General features: G+C 33.5%; 1 protein-coding gene across 3 annotated transcripts in view; it reads right to left on the bottom strand.

The window, feature by feature from the left end:
• LOC105204551 (adenylate cyclase type 6) overlaps positions 1 to 27,843 on the bottom strand; it is a 178,493-nt gene that overhangs the window by 26,903 nt on the left and 123,747 nt on the right. For all 3 annotated transcript variants that reach the window (XR_005574382.1, XM_011173653.3, XM_039447161.1), the window contains exons 7-9: positions 18,157 to 18,306; positions 3,980 to 4,101; positions 2,932 to 3,024 (exon numbers count right to left, since the gene is read on the bottom strand). Coding sequence is in view for 2 of the 3 variants with exons in the window: in XM_011173653.3 (XP_011171955.1) it covers positions 2,932 to 3,024; positions 3,980 to 4,101; positions 18,157 to 18,306 (365 nt within the window). In the remaining variant the exon portion in view is untranslated. The remainder of the gene's footprint in view (positions 1 to 2,931; positions 3,025 to 3,979; positions 4,102 to 18,156; positions 18,307 to 27,843) is intronic.

Raw genomic sequence — 27,843 nt, 5'->3', positions numbered from 1 at the left:
GATTTCCGAGAATTCAGCCGTTATGCAACATGCATTCGTGAAAACTTAACTCGTCGAACACGAAAGTCCACCTCGCCGGAGAAACTTGAAGCGAAAAAGGAGCGCTTTTTTTTTTCGTGGAAATATTATCCGGATCTTTGCGGTCGAACCAACTTCCGTAGAAATCAGTTTCGTAACAATGTGTATAGAAATATATCTGCTACTTTCCCTCACGTAACTCCGCACTACGTGCAACTTCTGTAATATTTTTCTGACTTCACATGTCATGCAACTTCTTATCTTTGTTGTAAATTGTAAAGGGTTTTTAAATTAAATTTTTAATTGAATCGCCAGCTAATTTGTAACGTTGCTACTAGCAATTTTTTCTTTTCAGACATTGCCACTGAATGCAATTACGTGGGGTAAATGCGACATGCGTTAAATTAATTCGAAACGGCAGAGAGATGACGTGTTAACAAAAGTAAAGACACTAATAAACCGAGGAATAATCGGTTTATTCAGATTAGATATTCAGCAACGTCGCGCGCGCGGTGCATATTATACGAAATTAATTCAGGGCGTCAGAAGGGCGATATTAATATTTCACGCGTGCACCAAATCCACATAATGCGTGGCGCGGCATGCATTATGTTAATACAGTTTACCATGATAGTAAGAAATAACAGACCCGATGGAATTGCGTACGCGCAGCTAGATTGGTAATTAAATCACTCAATTATTCACACATTATCACTAAGTCTTTGAGAGGTAATAAAGTCCTCTACTTCAATGTTTATTATTGAAATATCGCGCAGCATCCGTCCACTTACGCGCCATATAAAATGCATAAAAGGATACGTGTGTGACAAATACATCCTGCATAAAGGATGCCAGATGATTAGCTCGCTAATTCGATCCTCCCAGTTTTCAGGGATACACGCGACACAATTTTTTAATGAAATATCCGAGTCGCGAAAACGCATCATCTCGCATTTCTTCATGAAGATTCAACGTTATTTACACCTTGATCTTTTACATTCTCTACTCTCCTACCCGGGCATTTTTTTTTTTTCAAGGGGCATTTCTGTCTTCTCTCGTGAAGATGAAAGCGTTACTTTTGCAGAATCCCGGAAAGTGATCTTGGCTGCACTGATACATGAAAGCGGACATCATTGCGAAGAGTGAAAGCGGCCTTTATGATCTCTTAGCAAATCCCTCTTGGTAGTAGGATAAGTACATCCTATTGACCCAAAAAGTCACTAGGGACGCAAAATCCATAGCTATCGAAAGTCTTTTCGAACGTTTGTAGGACGTAAGAAATACGATCGAGGAAAGCTTTAAAAGTAAAGAAGGGTGTTAAATAACTCTTCGTACAAACGTAGCAGATTGACAATCATTTATCAGAGAGATGAAGCGCCACACTTTAATAAGTATATAGACTTAAAAATTGATAAGTTCATAAAATATTTTGCGAATTTAGTTTTTCCGTGAATTCAAAAATACTTCATTTTGTTGAAGTCAATTATAGAATTTATGCTTGATTTGCGAAACACATTTCGAATTTCGAAATTGATTTTTTTTTTTTTTTATAAAACAATCTGTCCGCGAGATTTCAAAGGGGATTTGTACTCACTGATGCATAAAAACTTCAGAACTAGAATATTTACAAGACTCAAGAGATCAGAAATAGTAGAATTGCATTCAGAATAGAAAACGGAAAGCAATTGATATTTCGATTGAGTCCAGTGGAAATACATATCGCAGTAATCTGTTACGCTTCTTCTAAACATGTTCTGAATAAAAAATAAAAATAGAGAAGATTTCACAAATCGTGATTGTAATAACTCGATGAGTTTCTCGAGATTTATCGACCGTGTTAAGATTGCATTTTATTGACATTCAATAATAAATTCTTAAAATTAGAATAAAATGGCACTTTATTTTTGAAAACATAAATTATTATTAATCTGGTTGCAATAAATACAAACCTAAAAATTGTTACTTAAAAATACATTTATAGAATATTATTTTGCAAATATAATTTTCTCGTAAATTAAAAATGTTTTATATTATGGAAGTCAATTACCAGATTTGTCTTCTGTAAATAGAAATGATTAAAAAAGTTCTTAATTAGGAAGGTTCCTTCTGAGAAATTTGTAACTACAGAATAGACGACAATTTTTTAGGATATGCATAATATATTAATGTAATAAAGTGTGTATGTGTATGTGTGTGTGTGTGTGTGTGTGTGTGTGTGTGTGTGTGTGTGTGTGTGTAAATACAAAGATGGGAAATAATGAGTTACAATAAATGACACCGTTAATTGCTATTTTAGTCTTTTTCATAATATCTTTTTATAATTTTGTGACATTACAATTTTCCATAATAGTAATATTAGGTGAGGTCAGGGTTGGAATAGTCACTTTGGACAATCAACTCGTTACCATAATGCATTACTTTCGCTCGTTACGTAACGAGTCAACTAACGAGTTACTTTTTTTCAATGAGTATTGCGTAATGGCAACGAGTTGCTTGTCAAAAGTGACTGTTTTTCCCAATCCTGGTGTCACCATTACCATTAAATGAGTGAAAATTGTAACATCATTATTAAATCGTTATTATTATAAAAAGTTTAAAGTAACGGTGAAGTAATGACTTTCCATCCTTACATATATTATATACTGAATCTGTAAAACTTGTGTAATATAATTAATATGCGTATAGATAAACAATCAAACTGTCAGTAACTGGTATTAGTGTTATTAATTTTAATAGTATAATAAAAAAATATACTATAAAAATTTTTATATTTTTCTTTTATATACATTAATATATATGTATACATATATATATATATATATATATATATATATATATATATATATATACACACATACAAGTTTTACCGATTCAGTACTAACAATCTCTTCGTTTTATTATAATGTTTCTTACCTTGCAAAAAGTTCGTTGAGCAATCTGACGAGCTCTTCGGCAGTGCATTGATCAGAGAGTGAGGTAAATCCACAGATATCAGCGAACAAAATGCTGAAATGTTTGCTTAATAAAATCACTTGTTTCAGTTAAATTAATATACAATTATTAATATGCAATTATTTAATTTTCTATAATGACAGTCGCTGAATAAGCACTTTTCTCAAGGTTTCTGTAATTACTTCGACATGCCTCAAACGGATTACGGAGAAGCGTCGAGTCAAAGATTTTCGAAAAGGGAAAACCAGGAATGAAAAATTGTCAAGTTTGCGGAAACTCGGTGGAAGTTAAATGAACATCACATTTGCTCTTTGCGAATGCGCCGATTAAGTTAGATTGACCTGAGCTTGGTGAAACGAAGCTTTGATACGAGAGATTGGATGTAACGTCTCAAACCTACTTCAAACCCATCTAGAATTCTCTCTATGCAGCCACGTGTGCTTATCATGTGGCGTGCACAGCACCGTGATAAATTGTCAAGTTTTGAAACATCTGGCGTGAGTGCATTATGGGATGATCATGCATATCATCTCATACATGCTGCCTACTCACAATGTGCTCAGGATAGTGTAATTATTTATCATCATCTTAGTGGCACGATGTCATAATATTGCTGTGAATTATTCTAAAATACTTTCTGTAATTTATATGTGTATAATTTATAATTGACTAGTCTGATGGTAGCATGCATTTTACGAGAAGTAAATTTCAAAAAGATGCTGTACGTAAAAAGGTTCTGCGATAAGGAGAGGAGTCAGTTTGCGCCTCAAGCAGGGATTACAAAGTTTGACCTGCTGCGAACTTCAGTTTAAGTAGCGAGCATGCATAGAGAATATAATACATAAAATAGTTATGTAAATATTTTTTAAGCTTAGTTGCAAAAGAAAACTAGATCTCGTTTGCAAAATATCGAAGCGGCATTAGCGCAATGACACTTGTTCGGTTTTTTTTAAAGAGCGCTTTGAATGGCCGCTCTATTCGTCCGCCAACTATCGACGCGCTGACGTACCTGACGTTCTCGTGTCTTTGAATATAAATTTTGTGAAACATGGTATCCTTTGGCTTTCCGGCTATATCGGCTTTCATCTCCATGGCGACGTGCCTTGGTAATACGCTGAGTAAAAGCCTCTCCTGAAAAATAAATCAACGTTATGGGAACGTTCGCATATTATGGAGATAATTAGAGATAAATAGAGGTGTGCGAATAGTTTGAATTCGAACCGAGTCGAGTTACACTGAATTTGATTAAATTACTTCTTGAATTCGAAAGATTTGAGTTTGAATAATTCAAGAATTTTGAATTATTGATGATTTTATTTATATCTCCCGCGTGACCAATCTTATCAGCGTGTACTAATTTTCGCCGATTGTTTGTCGATTGCTATAAAACTTTTCTATTATTTCTAAATTCTATAAATCATTCAAAAATTTGTGTGAAGACGATAGACAATCATCTTTGTAAATTTGTTTCAATTCATAGATTTATGTATCATGATTTTATAGAATTTAGTATAAAATTTGAAATTTTTTCATTACATGTGTATATAAAATATATATAAATTATAATAAAAATAACTTAAAAAGTAACAACTAAATTATAAATATTGTATATTAGATTATTATTATAATATAATAAATTATATTATAAGTACTTCTACAACATATAAGGCATATATTGCAAGTAATAGATAAAATTCAAGATGCTATATATAATAATTAAAATGCAATTTTCCTCCACTAATTTTACTCTTGTAATAGTCCCATTGATTACATGATACAGTTCATACTTTTCTCGTGGTGTGTCGTAAATAACATAATTAAAAGTGATTGCACATTTTATTTTTACGGATCCACTGCTGTACACGGAAAGAATGATTTTGCTGAAAACAGATTTGCAAATAATTATATTAAACCATTAAAAAATTATATTGAACGTCGATTACTGGATTGTAAAAATTTTTTTGTAACAATATACGCAATTATTTTGATAGTCCAATATGAAATTATTCTTCGATCTATCATCTAACTAAATTGTTAGATGTTGCGGTAAAATTGTTCCGTGTATTCTAAACAAATTTTTATATATGGTAACAGCTGTTATTAAATTAGTCCTTGGAATAGATCTAATATCCTTCTAAGAGATCTGTGGAGGATCGTTATGAATAGGCTGGTCTAGAGGACATGCAGGTTAATATAGACATAAGAGCTGCGTTATTCAATAACTACTGTACTATTAATCCACTATACACGTGCACGCTTGTTACGTGCGTCATAGGTACAACCTCATCTTGGTGTCCATACACTAGATGGAAACTCCCTTAAAGTTTAATCTCAAACACTCGGAATGGTTTCGAGTCGATTTCTGATAATGCAATTTCTGATATATTTTTAGAACTTCAGGCGGTCGAAAATGAAAAGACAAACTGAGCTTTCTCAAATTGAACATATACGCAATTGAATAACAAGATCTAAATTTAATTGTTTAAATTTAAATAAATCTTATATTTTCCGAATTTTAACTTGATATTTAATCTCATTTAATTCTCTAATTTAATTTTCTAATAACCACGAAATTGTTTAATACTACGTATTTCGCAGTATTTCTTAACGCGCGCGTAACATCTCAAGATTTTCTGGCATTAAGCGCCTTGAAAAGCGGTCACGTTGCGTGAGTATGGATGTTCCCACGATTGTCGATTGGAAACCACCGCGGTATCACGAGCTAAAGCGGAAGAGTCAGCCTTCCGATAGCCGGTAATCTTTGCTATTCCGCGGGGGATCATGTATACATCGGAGCTGACACGGCCTCGGTTAACATACACGGGCGAGAAACATGCAGTCGGGCGGCGTATATTGTTTGAAACATAGAACTCGTCAACATCGTGGGAATCTCTCAAGTGCAGGCGAAGTCGACGACAAGTTTTGCGTTGATGGTCGATACGTGCGGACGTAGTTGTTGTGCGCGCTTTTAGAATCTGCACACTGCGATGCAGTGTGCAAACCCACATGTAATATAGATACGCCGTTCGATTCCGATTCTCTAGCGTCACAATTATTTTTATCGTAGTTCTGCGGATTTGACGTGTGTTAGCTAAGTACGAGCGATTAGAAAATTTTTACGAGTGAATAGAAAATTTTTTAAAATTAAATTGGAGATAACTTCAATTACCTCTTGTCTAGCCAATGGAATTAAGGATATATGTATCACATCTTCAAGTATTAGTAAAAATTCAAAAATTTTACTCTTACTCTTCTGTCTTAATAATCTTTTTTATCATAATAATAATGTTAATTGCACGAACAATTATTATAATTTCAAATTACGATTAGGATTATATTTCTTTTTTGTTGAAATATTAACGCAGTATTAATGTTATCATTTAACACATTCAGATTATGTTAAATTGACACAAAACTTTGAGTGTACCGTTTAGGACATGTGATTTCTGTTAAATTTAATATAATTTTTCCAACTATGTAAGATAAGCCAAAGTGAGCGTTTGACAAAATGAGACCTAAAACTGACATAGTAAACGGAAATGCGTATTTCTCTTCTATATAAAATACAGGTTAACATATATAAGGATTCTTAGATGCCTTTTACTTGAATGTAAAACATTTTTCGTCGATTTGTACAAATACCTTGCGCTGTTCCGTAAGACGAAACATGTGACAATATATAAAGAGATTAAATTATTACTAGATGGATTTCATATTATTAGATAAATCTTATAATGCTATACTTTTTATTTTATAGTTTTTATATTTTCTTTTATAGTCTATCTTATCAGGTGCGCCAGGTTACGCTGCGCATTTGAATTATATGTTTAAAATTGCATTATGAAAAAGAAAAATATAAAACAGTTTTATGACGCTATAAACTTGTAAAGTGATCTTCAATAATGTGATTATCAATAATATACTCATTATTATGTAAACTACGCAATTCGTAAAAGAAAGGCATAAGAATATCATTTACGCGTTTGAAAAATTTGTTTTTAGTTAATTTTTACAGAGTAATTAGAATAATAAGATTTTATGGATTCGCTATAAGAAATTTATCTCGATATTGTATCGACTTTCCTCTGTAGTTCGACGGAATTTGAGAATTAGTTATAAACTTATTTTTAGTCCAGGAAATTGGAGAATTACTTTTGGCTGCTTTTAACATTATTCTCTCGGAGAACTTCTATTTTTCTAATATTGATTTATTTAATATCGGGTTATTAATGCTATCTTTAGCTGTCGTTTTACTGTGATTTTTTGCTCTTTGCGAACTTAAGATTAAGAACGGACGAAGAATGAAAATAAATTATAATTAAAATTTTTCGAAACTGAGGAGAGCGATTGTTATTTATAAAAATAAAAGAACAGTTAAAGCGCTGTCGCATATCCGGTCATTGAATTTAAAAATTTACTTTGAGTATACATATAAGAGACAATTGTATTACTTATTGTTAGTTTTCTTTTTTTCTGTCAATCTAGAATATTATTAACGTTGCTGCTTCTGCGATGTGCGAATGTGATCCGTCTTCTTGGTGATCGAAGCTATTCTCAGTTATCAGAGGCAGGAGCATTTTTTGTCGTAAGTTTATCGCTATTAAGGGGATGCTGGAGAGGAGACAACTAAACTTCGATGGTCCTCTACTAATTGTAAGCGGAATTAACAATATCGATGATATCGATGATATCAATATGTCGATAATATCAACATTTTTAATTCCGTTTCTTACATTGTCATGTGAGCTTGTATTATCATTAGCATTACCATGGATTACAAATATACGTGCACAGGGTGACTCATTAAATTGTCCCATTCAAATATTTCGAAAAAAATGTGGAAAATACAGAAAAACCGTTTTAGACAAAAGTGATATAGTCCGAAGCAAGGTTGTGCCGTATATTTCAAGATTACATTTACATAGATTATTATACGTATTGTTTACGTGTAGTTTACATTGTATACACGTAAAATGCGTGTAGATTATTTAGATTTTACACGTAAATTACGTGTAAAAATACAACCGTGGTCTGAAGGAGGACATATGTAGTATGTTTTTCATCAATCTGAATAGACGTTTCTAATATTTATAACCAGTATCGTCAGTACACGGTTCTATTTTTTTCATCAGCGTCGTTTGAATAGGCGTTTTTGATATTTATGTAACTATCGTCAATGCATGTTTTTGGTATTTATTTCAATATACGCTTCTGTTGAAACTGTGGAACTGTATTTTTTGTATTATTATTGTTCCTTTGCGCAGTCATTCTTTTCGCCAGGAAAATTAAAGAGAAAACAAATGAGAAAATTTTATATTGAAATAATAACAAATTTTTAATATACAAAAACTTGGCGCCGCTAGATGAGAAAAACAATGAAAAGAATTGAAATAAGAAAGAATGTGATAAATGTAACACAAATTTTGTGCGTATGTAAGAGATTCTAGTAAGTATGCGGCTTAATATTAAGCATAAGTTTACATTTATATTGTTGTATTTTGACGTTTAGCAGCGCCAAGTTTTTGTATATAAAAAATTTTTTATCTCGATAATATTTTCTCATTTATTTCTTCTTTAATATCTTTCTTTGAGAATAAATGTTATATATGTCATTGAAACTTTTTTAAATTACATACATCTATTTGTGTTACAACAGAAAGATTTTTCAATGGAAATACAATTAAGCTTGACTCGAGACTTATTGAGAAACCTACTTGAATAAATTATCGCAAGAAAGTATGACATTCAGAGCGAGATGTTACGAGATATTGCAATTTTTCTGCTGGTTGTTCAACGACGTAATTGTCGAAAAAAAATTACGAGCAAAGTAGGAGTTTTGTAATTGCTTTGAGAATAATTACACTTGATTTAAAAGAAAATTTCAAAATGATTCTTTCTGTTTTGTGTTATGTACAAATTTTTATAAAAATATGTTTGATTCCGTGTCAGAAATTTAAATCAAATTGTTGTTATGATATTGATCACGTTTTTGATCCGAAATGTCAAATGGAACGTGGTCACCATTAACGTTGCCAATCATAACAAAAATTGTGGACATTTTAATGTTACCGCAAGCTTGTAGTAACATTGCAGAAATCTGTAACTTCTATATAATATTACAATGTTTTAATGTAAGGTTTATGCAATGTTTTTCTAATATTCCCTGCTTAAAAAGTATAAGAAACGTATAAGAAATAATAGAAACGTATAGAAATTTCATAGAAATCTTATATAATTTTATCTGAACCTCTAAGTTTCTATCAAATTTCTATATGTTTCTATCATTTCTTATTAGACTTTTTAAGCAGGGTTTCAATGTTGGGTTATGATTCTAACCTTTACTTTTTATAACAAATTATATTTATGATTAATATTATTAAAATATAGAATTTTTCAAATAGAAAACTCTTCCCCTTATAATATCTTTCCGACTATTACATGTGATTTTTTCTGAAAGACAGAAAAGAAAATATTTTATTTAAAAAATTAATTAAGACGCGCGTTCACACCAGTTAATGTTTCCCTGCTCGTTGATCACACACGATCCCGCAAACAAGCGCACCCACTTCCTGTTTTGGCAAAAAAACGCCACTTCCCGTTTTAGCGGCAAAAACGCCACTTCCTGTTTCTGGTAGAAAAAATGCTATTTCCTGTTTCCGGTGGAAAAAACGCCACTTCCTGTTTCCGGTGGAAAAAATGCTACTTCCTGTTTTTGGCGGAAAAAACGCCACTTCCTGTTTCCGGTGGAAAAAATGCTACTTTCTGTTTCCGGTGAAAAAAACGCCACTTCCTGTTTCCGGTGGAAAAAATGCTACTTCCTGTTTCCGGCGAAAAAATGCCACCTTCTGTTTTTACCGGAAATAGAGCCACTTCCTGTTTCCGGCGGAAATAGCGCCATTTTCTGTTTTCGCCGGAAATAGAGCCACTTCCGGTTTCCGGCGGAAATAGAGCCACTTCTTGTTTCCGGCGAAAATAGAGCCATTTCCTGTTTCCAGCGGAAATAGAGCCATTTTCTGTTTCCGGCGGAAATAATGCCACTACTCTTTTCCGGCGGAAATAGAGCCATTTCCTGTTTCCGGTAGAAATAGCGCCACTTTCTATTTCCAGCGGAATTTTTCTCGCTGCGCGAGATTACTGCAATGACTCTTCAGGAGATCTTATATCGCACTACATTACGACATACTGTCATAACGCATTTGCAGGGTTAAATAATTAAAAAATTAAAATTTAAATAATAAAGTTAATAAATCTTTTGACTCTGTTGAGTTTAAACGAAGCGGAGTTGCACGTCATTTTTGAAATGTGCATTCGTAGTCGAATCTTACCTCGGAATGAAGCACCACCGGTGCCAAATCGATGACGGGTAACATAACATAAGTGTGAAAATGACAATAAAGAATATTCTTCATCGTCATCCTCGCTGTTACGCTACGCTACCCTGCTATTATTAATTGGATGCCGGTGGTGGTTCATTCCGAGGTAAGATTTAACTATGAATGCACGTTCCAAAAATGACGTGCAACTTCGCTCCGTTTAGAGTTTAGATTCGACGAATAATTTTTAATTGCAAAATCGATTTCTCCATATTGATATATAATATGTATATGCATATACTATGCGTAAAGAAAGAGTAGAATGTCAGTTCTTAGTAGGTCTATATAAGCGACAAGAATACCTAGGTACATCATATGTTATATACGATCGGCACGCTGATGCATTCGCGGCCTGAGTAGTTTCATTCATGAATCGAATTTATCAAATCGCCCCGTCTTCCTTCGCATATCGTTCGTCGCTCGCTCTTCGATAAAGAACGAATCACAAATTGAATCAAATCACATAGGCTAAGATTCTACGGCGGCGACAACCGCATTCTCGTAGATCTCGTAGCAGCTATGAGAGTGTACCGGTCGCCACCAGATCACGCTTGATTCATCTTTGCAAAAATACAAACTCTACATTGATTTAATTGTAGGAGACTATAGGAGAGTGCAGTTTGCTCTTATGACTTTAATTATATACAAAAAAAAAAAAAATGTCAATGTACATCCCGTTTAGCGTTCGTTGCTCGTCAAGTTACAATCGCATTGGTACTCGTAGCCGCGCAATTGAATCGTCGCGTCGTAACGATAATGAGGCTAAGTTCAACTCTTGTTTCCTTTCAAGTAAACCGTATGGCGGTCGAGCATTCGGTTTTTGTTTCTAGATTGCATTGCGATCGAAAATTTGTATATACGATATAATAATATTTCTGTATAAAAATCTTTCCTACGTTGTATTTCCTAGGCCGAATCGAAATAACGAAGATAAATTTTAAAAAGCGACGAAGCGATATCACGTGAAGCAATATCGCGCTTGATGTGAGAGGCTATTGCGACCACTTAATGTAACCATGTGACAGTGTCTCCGAAATCATTATGAAGTCTTTACGAAATCCTCGTGTAATCATTTTGCAATCAGATGTAATCATGAAATTATGAAATTTATGCTTTTAGAATACACCTTGTAAAATTGTTTACTATAATTACATTAACGTGCTAAATTCGTAGTGCAATTACTTGTTTCTGTAAACGGAACATCTTACGGGATGACCGTGGACGATCAACGGGTAAGCATGAACAATAGCCGATTGATATCGCGATTGTTCACGGATTTCCGATTAGTAGTATAAAGCCCTTCTCGTCATTGGATCGTCGTCCAATGACGTGAGGGGCTTTATGCTACTAATCAGAAATCCGTGAACAATCATAAGCGATAAAATCGCTATCTTTAATAGCCTTTAATGGACCTTGCAGCCAGTGCGATTATTTCGGTTTCCGTTATTTTTGTACGCTCCGCTCTGAGAATAATTAAAGAATTCCGATCGTGATCCTTGTCGCGATCCTTAAAATAACGACGGTATTTTAAGACGTGTTACACGTAAAGGCATTTAACTGGGTGTTGCTTATATTAGTTACGCTCTTGTATACTTTGCAATAAAATAAATAATAAATATATAAATAGAAACTTAAAAATAGATTAATAATTTGTTACACAGAGAGAAAGATTTCATTGGAATTAATATTCCCATTTATTTGACTGAAAGTTGTTTTATTCAAACAACATGTATTATTTGATAAAAATAACACTATTATTAGTCGTACTTCTTGCTTCAAACGTTGGTTCGTTTGAACCATTCCAAATAAATTTGTTTAGATACAATAACATTTATTAAGTCGAAAAAAACGTTTTCTTTGTGCACACATTCTATTTATACCACAATAAGACTTGTTGTGCACAAGCTTGAATATTAATCTTCTTATGTTTCTATTTTAATTATTATTTTTATTACTTTTATAGTTTTCTTCTGTGACTTTCGGAATTTAATAATTTGTTTATCATCACGTGGCTAAGCCGAAATGTTCCGCCTTCTCTAATATCTTACACAAATAAATTTATTTTAAACCTAAACCTAAATTCTTTATTTTGTTCGTTCATTGGCCCGGTTATTTAAAATTAAGTAGAAGAATGAGAATACAAAAGTATATATGTATATTTAGAGTGCTAGATGAAAGTAGAAAGTGTAAAAGCAGGTGAAGATAAAAATGCTTTGTAAAAGGCGGTAGCGACAAATGAAGGAGTAGTAGTGAAATGAAGTAATGACAAAGTTGGAGCTGCTTGTTCATTACGTTCGTTTATTTGTCTCGGAAATAAAGAAAGCATTGCGCCTCTGTTTCGAAGTTACATTCCGCCGTTGTTTAAAAAGGTTTAACTAGGAAGGGGCGCTTCATTCGGGACCGACTGAGAATGCGCGTGGGTGAAAAAAAAAAAATAGTTGATGAACAATCGGCGCACTCTATTTTATTAAAGCCCTTGTGCCTCGGCAAACAGTCCGTCCATTATTTTCCAACTGTTGGACAACACGTTCACGCGGAATGAATTCACCCTGGGGGCTTTGTTGGCCGACCGCGCGCCGTATTTCGACCGGTTTCGCACGCTTTTCAAACGCCATTGGAAATGTCAGACACCATATTGTTTTAATACGCGCAGTGTTAAAGTTCTATAAACAATGAATCGGAAAGCCACGCAAATATTGGACCGGTGCGGCGGTATCATAAAATAAAGGGCCGAGTTCCGTAAAGCGCATGATGTATCATTGGCCAATTACTTAGTCAATAATTATGCGTTAGTATTGTTTAACGTGCTCCCGTGGAATAAAGTTCCCGCAATGACTGGTCGCGCGTTAAAAACAACACGCGCATGGTCAAAAAAGAATTGAACAAGTGTTATCCGGTGAGCATCGCGCAGTTTGATTTTGCACATTGGTACACTTATATAATTAGTTTTCTCTTTTTATTATATAAATATTTCTAAAACATTGTTATCCTGTCATTTGCAGTCTGAGTGTGATATATAATTTATGAAAAATTTACGTATTTTATTTTTCGATTTGTTGTGAAAATGTATAAACGCGGTTATTAATATTTTTTCTTGTGTACCTAAAAAAAACCGCAATTTTTCGCTAATTAAAAAATTCTTATTTGCTAATTAAAATTTTTTGCTAATTAAAAAATTCTTATTTGATGCCACGCTACACAGAAAAAAAATAATATCAAATTAAAGCCAATATGTTTATGTTTAACAAATTTGATAATTTTAATATATATTTTTATCTCAAAATTATAATTTAAAAAGCACAATCTAACTGCTTTAATAAGTAATATTAAAAATGTTCATTTTTGGTATGAAAATGTATTTCCTATTTTTCAATATCTCTTGCTTTCACTTCATGAAAATTATTATTGAACAATAATAAAAATATTTTTCTTAATAAACTTACATAAAATATCTTCATGTAAACAAGTTGTACGCTATATAATTTTATTTGAATATTTATACTTATTTCAAAAATAAAGGTGCTCGCAAAATGAAAATATTATTTTCTCTTTCAAACGACTTCATGAAAGATTGCATATTTATCTGTAAAATCGATGTGTCCGAGTTTTCGCTATGGAAACTTGATTGCGAACTTACCGGGAGATTTCTGTAGAAATGAAAGAATGCACAATGATTCTGAGTACTTTCCGTATATACGCTCACCTATGTACTCTCACTGGCGCTCCCTATATGCGCTCATCTATATAAAACGACAATCGCTCGTGAAATGTTCCATCGGCGAATCCTTTCGAATCTCCGAATGGAAGTCCAAATCGAATCGCTCGTTATCATACCAAGAGTTCTTTGTGCGAGAGATTTCTAATCGCGTATCCGACAATGACGATATTATACGCGATCGGTAAGCGCGATTCGTTCTCATTTTCGAATCCCGCAGTTGATTGAATTCGCGTGGGTTATTGTGCGATTGACTACATCTGACGTATTTCGCTCGCTCTTGTAGGATTTTCGGTTTGTTTGTTGGAAACGCTGAAAAGTTTGCTCGATAATTTCGTGAATCTTCTCGGCGTCATAATTTTTATTCGTTACTTTTTAAGCCGTCTTTACTTAACGTTTTTCAATCGGAATTCTGTCGATATTATATTGTATTATCGGAAAAGAAAAGACTTCAATAAGTTCAGAACAGATTGATTCTGTGAAGTTTTTCTGCATATATCCTAAATAGAACTTGTCATCTACGATGTACAAAAGTTTTTCGACTGAAGTAATCGAAGCACCATTCGACGGAAAACGGTGATGCGAAATTTTTATCTTTTTATTTTTTAATTCTATAAATTAAAACTCAAAAACATTTTGTCTACTTAACTCGTTCAGTAAATTGTGACATGTATAATGTAAAATTATAGATTCAAATTTTATGGTCTATTAAATTCAGTCATTTGCTAATATTTATTGATATCATTTATTGAGTTTATCATCATTAAATCATATAAATGATAGTTCATTATTAAAATTTTTTTTTTCGAAAATGTGTAAAATTATTTATTAACCCTCAGTTGCTGTTGCTAACACCAGCTAAAGTGACCCGGATCAATTTTTAAAGTTTTAAGTATCTTTTGTACCGAGAAACTTTTCTTTTTTTTTTAGTCTTTAAATGATCGATTAAAAAAAAATTAATAAAAATCGGTGCATTATAACCCGAAATATAGAAAACAACGCCGGCTCACAGAAATACGAGTACGGACGGACAGGAACTTTTTTCAAGTGCTAGCATTGAAAGTTAAAACAATTCAAATTAAAAAGAGATACGTAAAATTTTCTTCCTCGTGAAAAGTATCTTCAATTTTTTTGAGATACGTAAATCTAGAATAATTTTGATTTCCACACCTCATTTGTAGAGTTGCTTTCTCTAGATAAGGATTTTTGAATGTACGTTTCCTGATTGAGCTATTCGAGCTATATTCGCGGTTTCTGAACATAGGACACAACTCCCCTTTGTGCGTTCACGTGCGGTCTACATTGATGGCGTCATTAATAATTAATAAAGGCGTCAATTACTCGAGATTCCGGTAGAACGGTGCACCGCGGGATTGATAACGATTGTTACTTCTATGACATGGCTTTATCAATGTCGATTAGAAGATTATTGGATCTGACGTTAAAACGATTTCTCAATTGTCACTTTAATGACATCTCCCATTATATTAGTTTTCTTTACCATTAATAGAGAATTATGTCATTCAAAATGGCCGTAGTTTTTCATTATTTGTCAAATATATGAGAATAGTTCATCGAAATGGAAAGAGATCCGTAGTTATCTCTCTTTTATTGTAGTTTATCATAGAAAAAGAAATATGTATTTTTGATGCATCAAATAAATCTTCTAATAGGATAGAAGTTCTATTCTTTTATATATTTTTATGTTATAATGTGAGAGAGATTACTGCAAAATGTTAAATGGCAAACAAATATATTTGTAACAAATCTATCTGTTATAACCAGATAAGCAGCTTTACATGCTCGTAGGATGAAATCTATTCGATATGTTTTATTTAGCCATCCTTTTGCAACGTAATAGTCGCATTTTTGAAAATGAATAAAAGGTACATTGTATATAACTATTTCCCGAGAAATGCCTTTCATTGTATCCGAATCATTTAATTTTCGAGACATACGTTCAATAAAATGTAGCTCGATGTTAAATGAGCCAGCTTGTTATAATATTTTAGGCTGTGGGATTTTAAATCAGATTTTGGTGAACTCAATAATCGAAACATTATTATGGCATGTCTCTATGTGAGGAAAAATTAGATTTTCCAATGAACCTCACGTATTACAGTCCTACTTGTTTTCTTTTCCTTATCGATAAATGGATTTCATCGTGGTTTCTTAAGTTAATCTCCAATTGTTCTAGAGATCTGACATTTTCTGTTCTTTATTATCTTCTTATATTTCACATTAATCCTTTTTGTTCGCCGGATAACGTAATGATCTCTCAGTAACTTTAGGTTGCGAGTTACACACGTGATGTCTGATAATTTAATTAATGACAAAATTCTCGTGTGCAGATAGAACGGATTAAACTGAATCGAAAAATCCGGCACCTACCATTTCGCAATGTTCTCAATAGTTAAGAGAAATTAATTGCTAATGTGCGAATAAATGCACATCCGTTTATCCCACCGCAAAATTTCTAAACAATAGAATGATGTAGGAAGGTATGTCGGTAAACGAGCAATTAAAAGGATATAATAAATATATTATAATTTCATAACGTTTAACAAATACGTTATAATTTTATAATACTTGACTCCTAACATTTCAGCTTACGGTTAAAGCTATCTTGAAATTTTAGAGATTATAAGAGGCTATCATGTTTGCGGAAAGCAAATTCAATGTAGAATTCAGCGTAAGCTGAAACAAGTATGTGTGCTTATCATTACGAGAGGTAGATTCTACTCTTGAGCCATTGCCGATATAAAAAAAATACGTGTCTATTATTTTTTGGTATTCTGCAAGTATACCAAGTTTTCTTTAAATCGGTGAATGACTGAAAGATAGGTTTACTTGTAAGTCTAGAATAAATTAAACAACATTTTGATGAATATAATCGTTAAGTTTCAATGAACTGTAAGATTCGCCCAGTATGTGTATACATGCACAGTTGCAGTTGCTAAGTCATCCTTTATGATAAAATGTTGGCACAAGAATTAAAACTCTGATGAATATAAAACTTGTATAAAATTAATTTTAATTAATGCATTTAAAAAAATTTAATTTATACATTTTATGTACTCAACGTATGTAAAATTCCAAACTATTAGGAATATTTGAATGATGGTGAATAATAGTAACGTACTGAAACACTTTTCTAAACGTTACTATATTTTTAGATAAACGTTACATATTTATAGATATTGTACTAACAAAATCTAAACAAAACATTGAAATATCATGAAACTCAACTTGAAAACCGAGAAAAATGTTTTATGCAAAAGTTTTATTAGACTCATTAGATCTAAAACCACTATAAACAATTTGCTTTATCCCTGGCAACATAATTTATTGTGCTAATGTATTTACATTAGAGATGCATTGGGCTGATATTGCGCCAATAAATTTGCCAATAATGTTCTACTAGGGATGCTATCTGCATACCACAAGATGATGCAAAAGTAATGGCGTTTTGTTTTTTGCTGCCACGGACATAACAAAAGAAAATTGTTTTTTTATGCGCGAGCTTTTATAACTCATTGTTACGTGATGATGCAGCCAGCGGTTCGTTTATAATATCACTGCTACAGTCGTATCTTGCTCGCGCAATTGGATTTGGTAGGATATTCATTCGATACTCTCTAATAATTAATTTATTGCGCTAATTATTGCAAGAATTGCAAAATGGTATAAGACTCTTTCGACTTTAGTTTTCTGTACCTTTACATGAACGTTTTGTCAATAATTTGTTCGATACCGTATATATCGCTGGATTATCGTTTTCTTGTGTGTGCTGGAGCTATACCCGTGGGAGATCTTTTAATCCTCTTTTTAAAATATGTACTTGGAAATCTTTTCCTAGAATGTAATGGCTTTATAATGATCGGAGTTTTTTATCGTTATAAAGCTACAGGCTGTACAATTATTTTTATTATTATTAATAAATATATATTTATTACTTAAATTTTTGTGATTGAAATTGATAACTCTAAGTTTATAATTCATCGCTTTATGCTTTGATTTTTAATTAATTTCTATTGCATCGAGCAATACGTCAGTTGGCCTGAGCCAAATGCGAATTTTTTTTTTAGTAGAGCGTACCTGTTGCTGATTCTCTCGCTGCGTGGTCAAACGTGCTTCGACACATTGTCGGGTTTCAAGGAATGCCTGTCTTTGCGCCAACTCCCGTGGGTGATGTGTCAGTGCGCCAGCTACGTTCGTTCCGCCGACTACCACGATCGAGCTCAGCAACTAAAATAGAAGAAATAAAGTTCTACTGTTAGATTCAGTCAACTATGGTTGGTTGAACGTTTCTGCAGTGTTTTAAAATTTCGAATTGCGTTAATTTAGTTAGTTTTCTATACACTTTTATTAATTAGAGTTTAGTGTTAGTAACATTAAATAAAGGAAAGAATATTACAGAAATTTTGTGTTAGTACGATTTTTCTTTCGAAAATTTTATAAATAAATGTTTTGTAATATTATTATATTAAATGCTTTTAGAGCGTTGATACTGGAAACAGAATGTATTACAGAGTAAATTAATATTTGTTTCCAAAAAAACTTTGAGAATATATTTTCCTAATAAAAATTTTCTTATAGAAAAATTTTTGTAATATCATGATATTAATATTAAATTTCTTCAGTAATTAAATAATCTGTTTTAAATTAAAACCGAAAAGAAATGAATTAAATATTCATCAAAATTTAATTAGTAAAAGCACACAAAAGTAATTTTTTGTTTTAAACTTGTTTATAATCTTGAATATCTTGCGATGCATTTCTCTTAAAAAAATCTGGTAATTCTGTCTTCGTAAAACACAAGAGATATTCACAATGAGATGAGTTATAATTTTTTGATTGTAACAAAAGAATTGTATGCGTACTCACGAGCGAGAACGAGGAAGAACGAGTGGATTACGAGTGTCACAAGATGAGGATCGAGAACGAGGCTGCTAAGAAGAGTTTTAATGCCGGATCAGCAGCTATAAGCCGGGGATCGGGTAGAAAGGAACGTAGTAGGAAGAGAAAGTTTAATACTGGATTAGCAAAGTGGAAGGGCGGAGATTAAAGGAAAGAGTCGAAGAAGGACGAAGAAGGATATCTTGCAAGCGCGTTGAAAGATATGAAAAAGGCGTTAATGGAAATAATAATAGAGATCAGACGGTAAGATGCGGTTATAAGTGCTAATTCCATAAATCGCGATTTATTATGACTGAGGTTTTAGCCGCGAACAACGGATAAATTATGCTTTGAAGTTTTCTCTGTGTCTGTTATTTATGTTAGATACGTAAAACTGACATAAATCAAATTTGATTAATAACACATGTAAATCAGTTGAGGTAATAGGATCCCTCCGCTATATGTATACGCCACACTGTCTAAATTTATCAAGTACTATGTACTTAGGGAAAATAAACTATATTAATAAAGGCTTACTGTTTACTACTATAAAAAGAATTATAAATACAAAATATTAATTTTCTTATGAGAAAAAGTTGTAAGAAAGTCTTTGCATTTTTGCGTGTGTCTAATAGTTTGGGACATACTGCTACTCATGTGTGAAATATACGCGTGAATAATTTATAAATAATGCTTAAATAAGCCGTAAAATGACATTTTCTAATAACTTATAAAATGTGATTATAAAGTTTATGAGAGAATAAGAATGATAAATAATGTATATACGAAATAATAACAATAATGTAATATTGAAGAGGTTTAATATGTGCAGGTAACGCGCCCTTTGCGTGCTCTGTGCAGATGCGAGTGCTGTCTTCCAATCACAGAGCATCTGCACTGCGGCATTTAACCCTTAAACTGTAATGTCGGTCTTACTGACTGCTATTGAAACTTTACTTGTCAATAACTTCCTTAACTACTTAATTCACAAGAGGCGCTCTAAACTCATAGTACTTTCGTATGTCATTTGTCCCCATCAAATACCGCAGTAGTCCCATTATCATTCGCTAGGAACGTGTAATGTGAAAACGGTTGAAAAATTGTAGCAATCTCACAGATCGGGTTTACCGTTTATGTAGTACTTTTTTAGTAGTGTTGGATGTGTACGTATTTCTTTATCTACGTCTTTTTTAAACATTTTAACTCTTATTTACTGATATTTGTGTATTATTTTTCGATGATATATTATATTTGATGAGATATGATATGGTTTAATTAAGATACCTACCGTTTGCTCATTAATTGCTTTTATTTCAATGAATTTGTAAACTCACTGTGGTTTCGTTAATAGTGAAAAACTAAAATTACAACTCATTATTAATATAATATAAAGGCATATAATGAAATGGTTGCGTGTAAAAATTATCCTCTTGTTCTCACACTTTCGTGCGACTTAAATACCAGAATTATCTTACAGCTTGAGGATACATGCATTAATTTGGCGAATAAAATTTTTCATTTTCCGTCGCTAACCAAGATTTTACTTGTCACAGTCACGTTTGACAATATTTGGTTTCGGGCTAAATTGGCCGGCGAATATTACACATGCCTGACGGTTTTTATTTTACTAGTTGTGTAAGCTCTACCTTTGCGTATCAGAATCAATTTAGCCGCGGCCCTTCGGCTCTCTGTCGTAGCCGACAAAAATGCATATGGACGCGAATCCCACAATCGACGCCACATCACGTGTATGAGTGACTTTGTAAGCCATCGATATTGCTCGACGATTCGAGTCGGCTTTATCGGTGGCAAATTTGCTCGCGAATGCACCGCACGTGCGGCTGCAACGACGCACGTGATGCAGGTGCAACTGTGCGCCCGGCACGTTTGCGCGCGTTGCATTGTGTACTCGCGACATTTGCAGATTTTGTCAGACGCGGCGTGAATTGTCTGACAAAAGGAACGGAGCGACGGCGAGATAAATATATTCGTACAAATCATTGTAGACGTGGAATTTAATTTACACGAACTGCACTCTTCGCGAGGGAGACGAGAGACGAGAGAAAGGGGCTTTAACACAATCGCGATTTTACGCACACACGTATGCATGGTCAGCAAGACGGTGAAGAAAAAGGTTTCCATTAATCTAGCGATTATTTTTTAATAACGTCCATTATGATCGTTACTGCGTGACCCCGTAGTTACATAGCCCGGAAACGTAAGCTTGGAATTACGCTGTTTTTCACGTTATTCAGTTTTCATTGAAATTTTTTTTTTTTTTTAACAGCAGCATTAAAGTATTACGAAAAAGACGAGCTCAAGGGAGAAATAAAAACGTCGATGGGAGAGATTTGTTCGTAACTCAAAATTATTTATCACTGCGCAATCAGTTAGGCACTCACTCAATTATATGAATCGTTGTACAAGTTTCATCAATCACATTTCCTCTCTCCTTCTCTCCGTCCCTCCTCCGCTTCTTCCCTGCCTGACAGCTTCACATTTAAGATACCGCGCGAGATTGATTATCAACGTAGAGTGCAGGAAGTTGGAATAGGAAGCGACGGGCAGACAAGTGTTTCGTTCTCGATAAACATCTCTCGCGGGGGTTCATCCGCCGATTGGCCTTATTTTTAGACTGCGAGCCCTAACGCGCTCTCGTTACACGATCCAATAAGCACAATGTGAAATGGAGGAGGATTAGTGGCGACCCTTACTTTCTTTTTCACGCCGTGGTGGCGAGATGGGTATTTAAGGGGGCGCCGGCTTTGCGGCGACGAAAATCGATGGACGGGCTTCGGTAAGAATCGGAAGAAACGCCACGACGACGACGACGACGACGATGACGACGACGACGGTGACGAGACGTGAGAGTTTGCTTCCGGTTGTCAACGGCGAAACTCGTTTGCGTATCGGTCAATATTTAAATAAGCTCGCGTCAATATTCATCGCGGCGAACTCTTGCCTCGGTATACTCAATCCCCGAAGAAACTTGTTATCGAAGTGTTTTAGACCGGCACGCTCATGCGGGATCCTTTTGACTCGAGTTCTGTCGTTTCTTTAGCAAATGAGATCTTAAAAGTGTTACGTACCTCGGCTGAGTGGCGGGCTCTTCGCTTGCCATGGGGTGGAAAATGATAAAATCACAAAGCCTCTTTTCTTTTAATTTAAAGTTCACAGGTTGATAGGTTAATCAATTTTCTGTTATCGCTAATGCCACCGTAACGGTTCGGAACGTTTGGATAATGTTAAGGCAATCGCGCACTAAGGATGCTTTGGCTACAAAATGCCAGCTAAAAGTTACCGAAATTGAAAAACTTCAGGTTTCTCAGAGTCATCCCTTTTTTTTTCTTAATCAATGATCAAAAGTTTTGGTCATGAATATTCGAATTTTGGCCCTAAAGCTGCGTAGAACGAAACAATGAAAAATTTGATTTGCGTAGAAAAGATGACCATATTTTACTACAGTTTCAAGTAAATAACTTTTAAACGAGTAACTAGATTTAAGTGGATTAAGTAAGAATTTTATTAATACATGTACAACATTTGCTTTAGTTAATAATGTTACTCTCTCATCAAGTTTGCAAATATGTACTGCAAAAAAGCGATTTTACATTAAAAATTGAAAGTAATCAGAAAATGAAATGACTTGTAAATCGACAAGAAAATTATGCTTAAATTTTACACAAATATTTAAACGTGATAATAAAACAATCTATGAAATATTTTATTTTTGGCGATACTTTGAGATGTGACACGTGCATTCTTAAAGCATTTTTTAATTTAAATATAAAGATAAAATATTCATTTTTTCAGTTTAATAAAAATAAAAAAAATAAACACATAAAAGATGAAGTTTTTTTTTGCTTTTTAGCAAAAGTATTCTTATATATTAAATTATATTAATATAGTATAGATAATTTTTTCAAGTTTCTTTATTTTCATTTCGTTCTCAGACGTCTAAAGAATATTACACACTGTATACGATTTTGTTTTGCGTTAAACAAAGCTCTTCTGCAACAATTGCCTTTATCGACTTAAGGATTAATACACAACGCGCGGCGTCAAGAGACACGATGAAGCGCCACTCAAAGACATTAATATTATACGTTAGCTGTGCGGTACTCCGAAGCATGATTACGTGGTTAACAGCCGAAGTCAAACCACGATTTACCGAAACAGCGCGACAGTGAAATTTCTCAGGCAAAATGGGAAAATTTCGCGGCAAAGGGCGCTTTCTATCAAAGGGAATTCTCGTTGAGTTTGCGTAGTTTGCAAAGAGATTGTTACAGCGCACACAATTACACACAGCCCCTACGTCGTGCATGGTCTTGCCGTCTAATGAAACTCGAGTTGTGATGGGTTATTATCGGGACACCTTATACACGGTGGCTTGTACCGTGCGCGCAGGGCTCTTTGATCTATCTTCATAGAAGGTGTACGCCTACTATCTGCAAAGGGTCGGCCGATCTCTCGTCCTAGCCTACGTGAATCTTGAAAAGGGATCCCTCGTAGAATTGCTTCAGCTGGCCTTATAACTTATTTGTAATCTTGACGGATTTATTCGCAACCACCTGTAGGATCGCCATCTCGGACCCCACGAACCTCTTCTTTTTACGAGCTACATTTTTCGGTAGTATTTTACAGAGCTTTAAGGCAACGCGGCGTTTTCACTACGAGATCCGATAAGAGTATTCTAATTTTCTTGCGAAAAGAAATATTAATGCACATTCTGAGATACTCGTATGAATCTCTCATGAATCTGTGTAATATGTATAAAAGGTATTTAAAACAGGTCTGTCGCATCTTTTTAAAGCTTTTTTTAAAAAAATGAGATTGTCGTAATTAATAACAATCTCTTTATCTTCTTTAATTTTCATTAGAACGTTCTTCTCTTCTTCGACTTAAAGAAATAGCATATTTAATCCCTTTATCCTCTTTAACTTTCATTAAGGTATTCTTGTACCTTTGTGCAAAGGAGTATCTATATTAACAAAATTCTACGTAAAAATTTGTGAAGGAATCTAAGAAAGCATCATTCTACTACATTCGATTATGCGTTGAAATGTTAATATACGGATTTAACACTCTGTACGCAGTTATTTTTAGGTGCCGTTTCTACACGCCGTGTTATTTGCATTTGAGTTAATTTTTATTTTTATATTTTTATAAATATAAAAGGGTTAATAATAATAAGAGAATGTAGACCAGCATGTGAAAACAATTAAAGATGAGCCTTATTCACAATCATGGAATCTTTGTGTTGATATTTCTTGTGTGATTTCGTATATTTTTTCAAGTTCGCTGCGCGCCGAATAAATTTTCGATCTTGAAACACAGTTTTAAGTTGAACGAGAATAGTAATATTATGATATTAAAATATAAAGAACGAAATATTTTTTAATATTTAAAACGAAATAGTTTTTAATATTTAAAATATAAGATATTCAAATAAATAAATTTATAATTGCATTTATTTTATGTAATCATTGATCTGGCACACCAATTGTATTCGCGCACTAAAAAGATGCGCAATCTCTTGGATATGCACAAAGATAATAAGAAACTATAATAACGCGGTTAAATTGTACTCACTGTAAAAGTGTAACGAAATCAACGTAATCATTACAGATAAAAAAAAACTAATACTAATGACTGAGGTCAGATCGGCAACGCACCAGGATTGTTCCCTGCTTTCCCTGGCTACCAAACTTTTTTTTAGGGAGAGAATAGAGACTGTTATTTAACCAAGTGTTCGTAATATTTTAAAGAAACGAAAAGTAAATATTGAACATTTTTATCCATTCGCGTGTACAGAGTATTAAGTACCATACGTTCTGTACGTTTGCACTTGAATAATATATTAATATAATAGCGAAACTCTGGTTTCTTAGGAGAAGAAGAGAGGAGGGAGAGAGAGAAAGAGAATCGTTAATTTTCAACCACGATAGATGAGGTTTTGCTTGCCGTCAATTAGAATTCCGCCAAGTCAGGATATGTATGAAGGTGAAGTTTCAAACTTAATTATTTAGAGAGTTACATCGGTCTCTCGCGGGAGATTCGCAGTTCTCCTGCGCTATCCGCTGGCCGGATAGTTGCGAATTTCAGGGAGAATTCTACAAGACCCTGTTGAATATTGTACGTCGGGAAAGCGAAGCCGGCTCCACGTATATCTATGTCTAACAAAAGTACAGGGTCACGATAGGGAGAAATGTCGCCTCGGTTGATTTGTCCGTTATAATGGAGGTCGAGTTTTGCAGAAGGATTTAAAAAAGCATGCCGAGCAAAAGAAATGTCTTTCATGGCACATAATCAGCTGGTTGCTTTGCAAACTGCACCGGGAACGCTTTCACAAGGATCGCATGTAACAGCCTCTATAAGGGAATTGCATATTGCTCGATGAATTCTAGCAAAAGTGTATGCGATATTGTTGATCGCAACAAACGAGCGACAGTTCACAAGAAGATAAAGGAAAGAAAAGAGAAAAAGGCGTGCCAGTAGCGGATAATAACGTAATTATAACGTATTAAAAGAACTTAAAAATGTAAAAGCTTTTTATTTTAAAAACATTATTTTCTCCTGCTTTTTAAAGAGACTTATAGATTTAACACGGAAATTAATCATGTAAATTGTTAATAAATTAAAAAAGAGTCAAAAGAATATCACGAAGTAAATTATATAATATTAATTTTTTATTAATCTATTTAATATATTTTAATTAATAATCAATATTCTTAATTGATAAACATGGGAAAAATGAAATATTAATGTCGCATGTATATAATACAGAATTAATAATAGTATGTAATAGTATGTATAAACAATACTTAAAATATTCATAGGTATGTAATTTATATCTCGATAATAATACACATCAAAATATACAATTATATAATAATCTTAATTTAATAATTATATTAACAATCTGTATACTAGAATTTATAACGCGCTGTGATAAAACAGCTGTATAAATTATTCTCTTCGAGAATTTAATTGTCAATAAATAATCTCCCGTAATCATCGTCGGTAGCTGTCCCGAGTATGATATAATATTGCATTTATCATCGGCGTATCCAGCGTACAACTACGACCGTAAGAATATTTTCTTTAAAAATTAGCGGGAACTCTACCAAACCGCGGCGCATTGCGTCCAATTACAGGTCGGATGGAATTCGCAAGTGGGTGGGTGAGGCGAACAATATTTTTCCGACCGAATATATGTAACTCTCCTTTACAGTTTTCATGGAGCACTCTCACTCAATCATATTTCCTGTTTCTGCTTGAGCGACGAAATCCTCTTGACTTCAAACGCCAATTGAATTTTCTGATTTGTGCTCGCCATACGCCGGGTATCTCGATATCTTTTTTCGCTTTTCCGTCTTTCTTATCTCGCGAATTTACAGCTTTATCATGAATTTACAACGTTGCGACCAGAAATCGTCACGCTGATAATTCGTGTATTTCGACAAGTTTTTTTCTTTTTATTCTTAATATTTCAAATCGTAACACGAGTGGGAAATCAATCGCGCATACAAAAACTGCGATTTTAAAGCGGAAATGAAGAACAAAATCAAATTTTTATGCAAAATAAAGCAATATAAATACATATAAAATTTTATCAACGACCATAGTAAAAATATGCATAAAAATGTATTGTACAATTATGTTGTAAAGAGTGTGTATATTTTTGTAATCGCCTTTAATAATGCAGCGCATTTCGTAATACGAACGAATTTCGTACTACGCAGTTCGGTCCGTTACTTCAGCGTGAAAAAACTACATCAATCTGGCTATATTGACTTCTAACTGACAACTCCAGTAAATTCCAAGTATCCAATAGCAAAACTCTACGAGGAATTTCTTCGCTATCGCCCGAAAAGTCAAATGCGAAGAACTTACGAGAGAGGAACGAGAAACGCACAAACTGCTGCGACCTGTCGTTCCGTATTCAGATTTCTACTACTCGAGTCTGAGCGTAGCTCTCGGCTGTGCATATTCGCACCTTTACTACTGAAAGATATTCACTTTCTACGCGTTGCCACTTTCAGATGGTCTTTTCCTTCTGAGATAAAAGAAAAAATTCTCTAAACTATGAAGCACGATTTTTTGGAATATTTAATATTGTGATGGTATGTTTTATTCAATTTGAAACTCAAGAAATTATTTGTTACATGAATAGAGAATTAAAAATGTATATTCATATTTAATAGAGTATGTATAGGAATACTTCTCTCTTTTTTTTTCAAATAAATTATGAAATTTAGGTATTTACGGAAAAAACATTAATTGGTTTTTATGTCTGTTTTATGCAATTAATTCAACATACCGCTTTTACACTCGTGTTTGCTTTAACATTTGCACTTTACACTATCTCAACACTTGTTTTTGTTACGAGGCGATAGAACGCCGTGCGGAAATTTATATTTGCTTGCAAAAACACATTTAAATTTTTTACAATCGACTGTTTCCATTTCCGCGTACACTGTGTTGTTGAACATCCGTTGAAAGAGTTGTTGAATGATTAGGTAGTACATGATAATTAATTACGACAGCGGAATATTTTCCATACCATATACCAAAGAATATCTACAATTTTAATTGTATTCTCTTTCATATTTTCATTAAAATTAAAGTTTAAGTTAAAATTTTATGAAGATAGAGATTTTAATAGAAAATATTTTCAAATAAATATTTACTCGGGGGAAGAACGAGTCTTATTTACAATTGAGAGGGTGAACGTGAGAAAAGTGTCTTATAACATTGTTTAACAACGTGAGAAAAATTAAGCGTGAAACAATTGCATGAAATAATTAAATGATTTGTCATTACACGTCTATTTTTGTTTAACCAAAATCGCTTTGTAAAATATGTCAACTTTCTATAATGCTT

Source organism: Solenopsis invicta, chromosome 3, assembly GCF_016802725.1.
Source record: "Solenopsis invicta isolate M01_SB chromosome 3, UNIL_Sinv_3.0, whole genome shotgun sequence".
NCBI lineage: Eukaryota > Metazoa > Arthropoda > Insecta > Hymenoptera > Formicidae > Solenopsis > Solenopsis invicta.
Note: the sequence above shows the minus strand (reverse complement) of the source record. Positions and strands in the feature narration are given on the sequence as shown.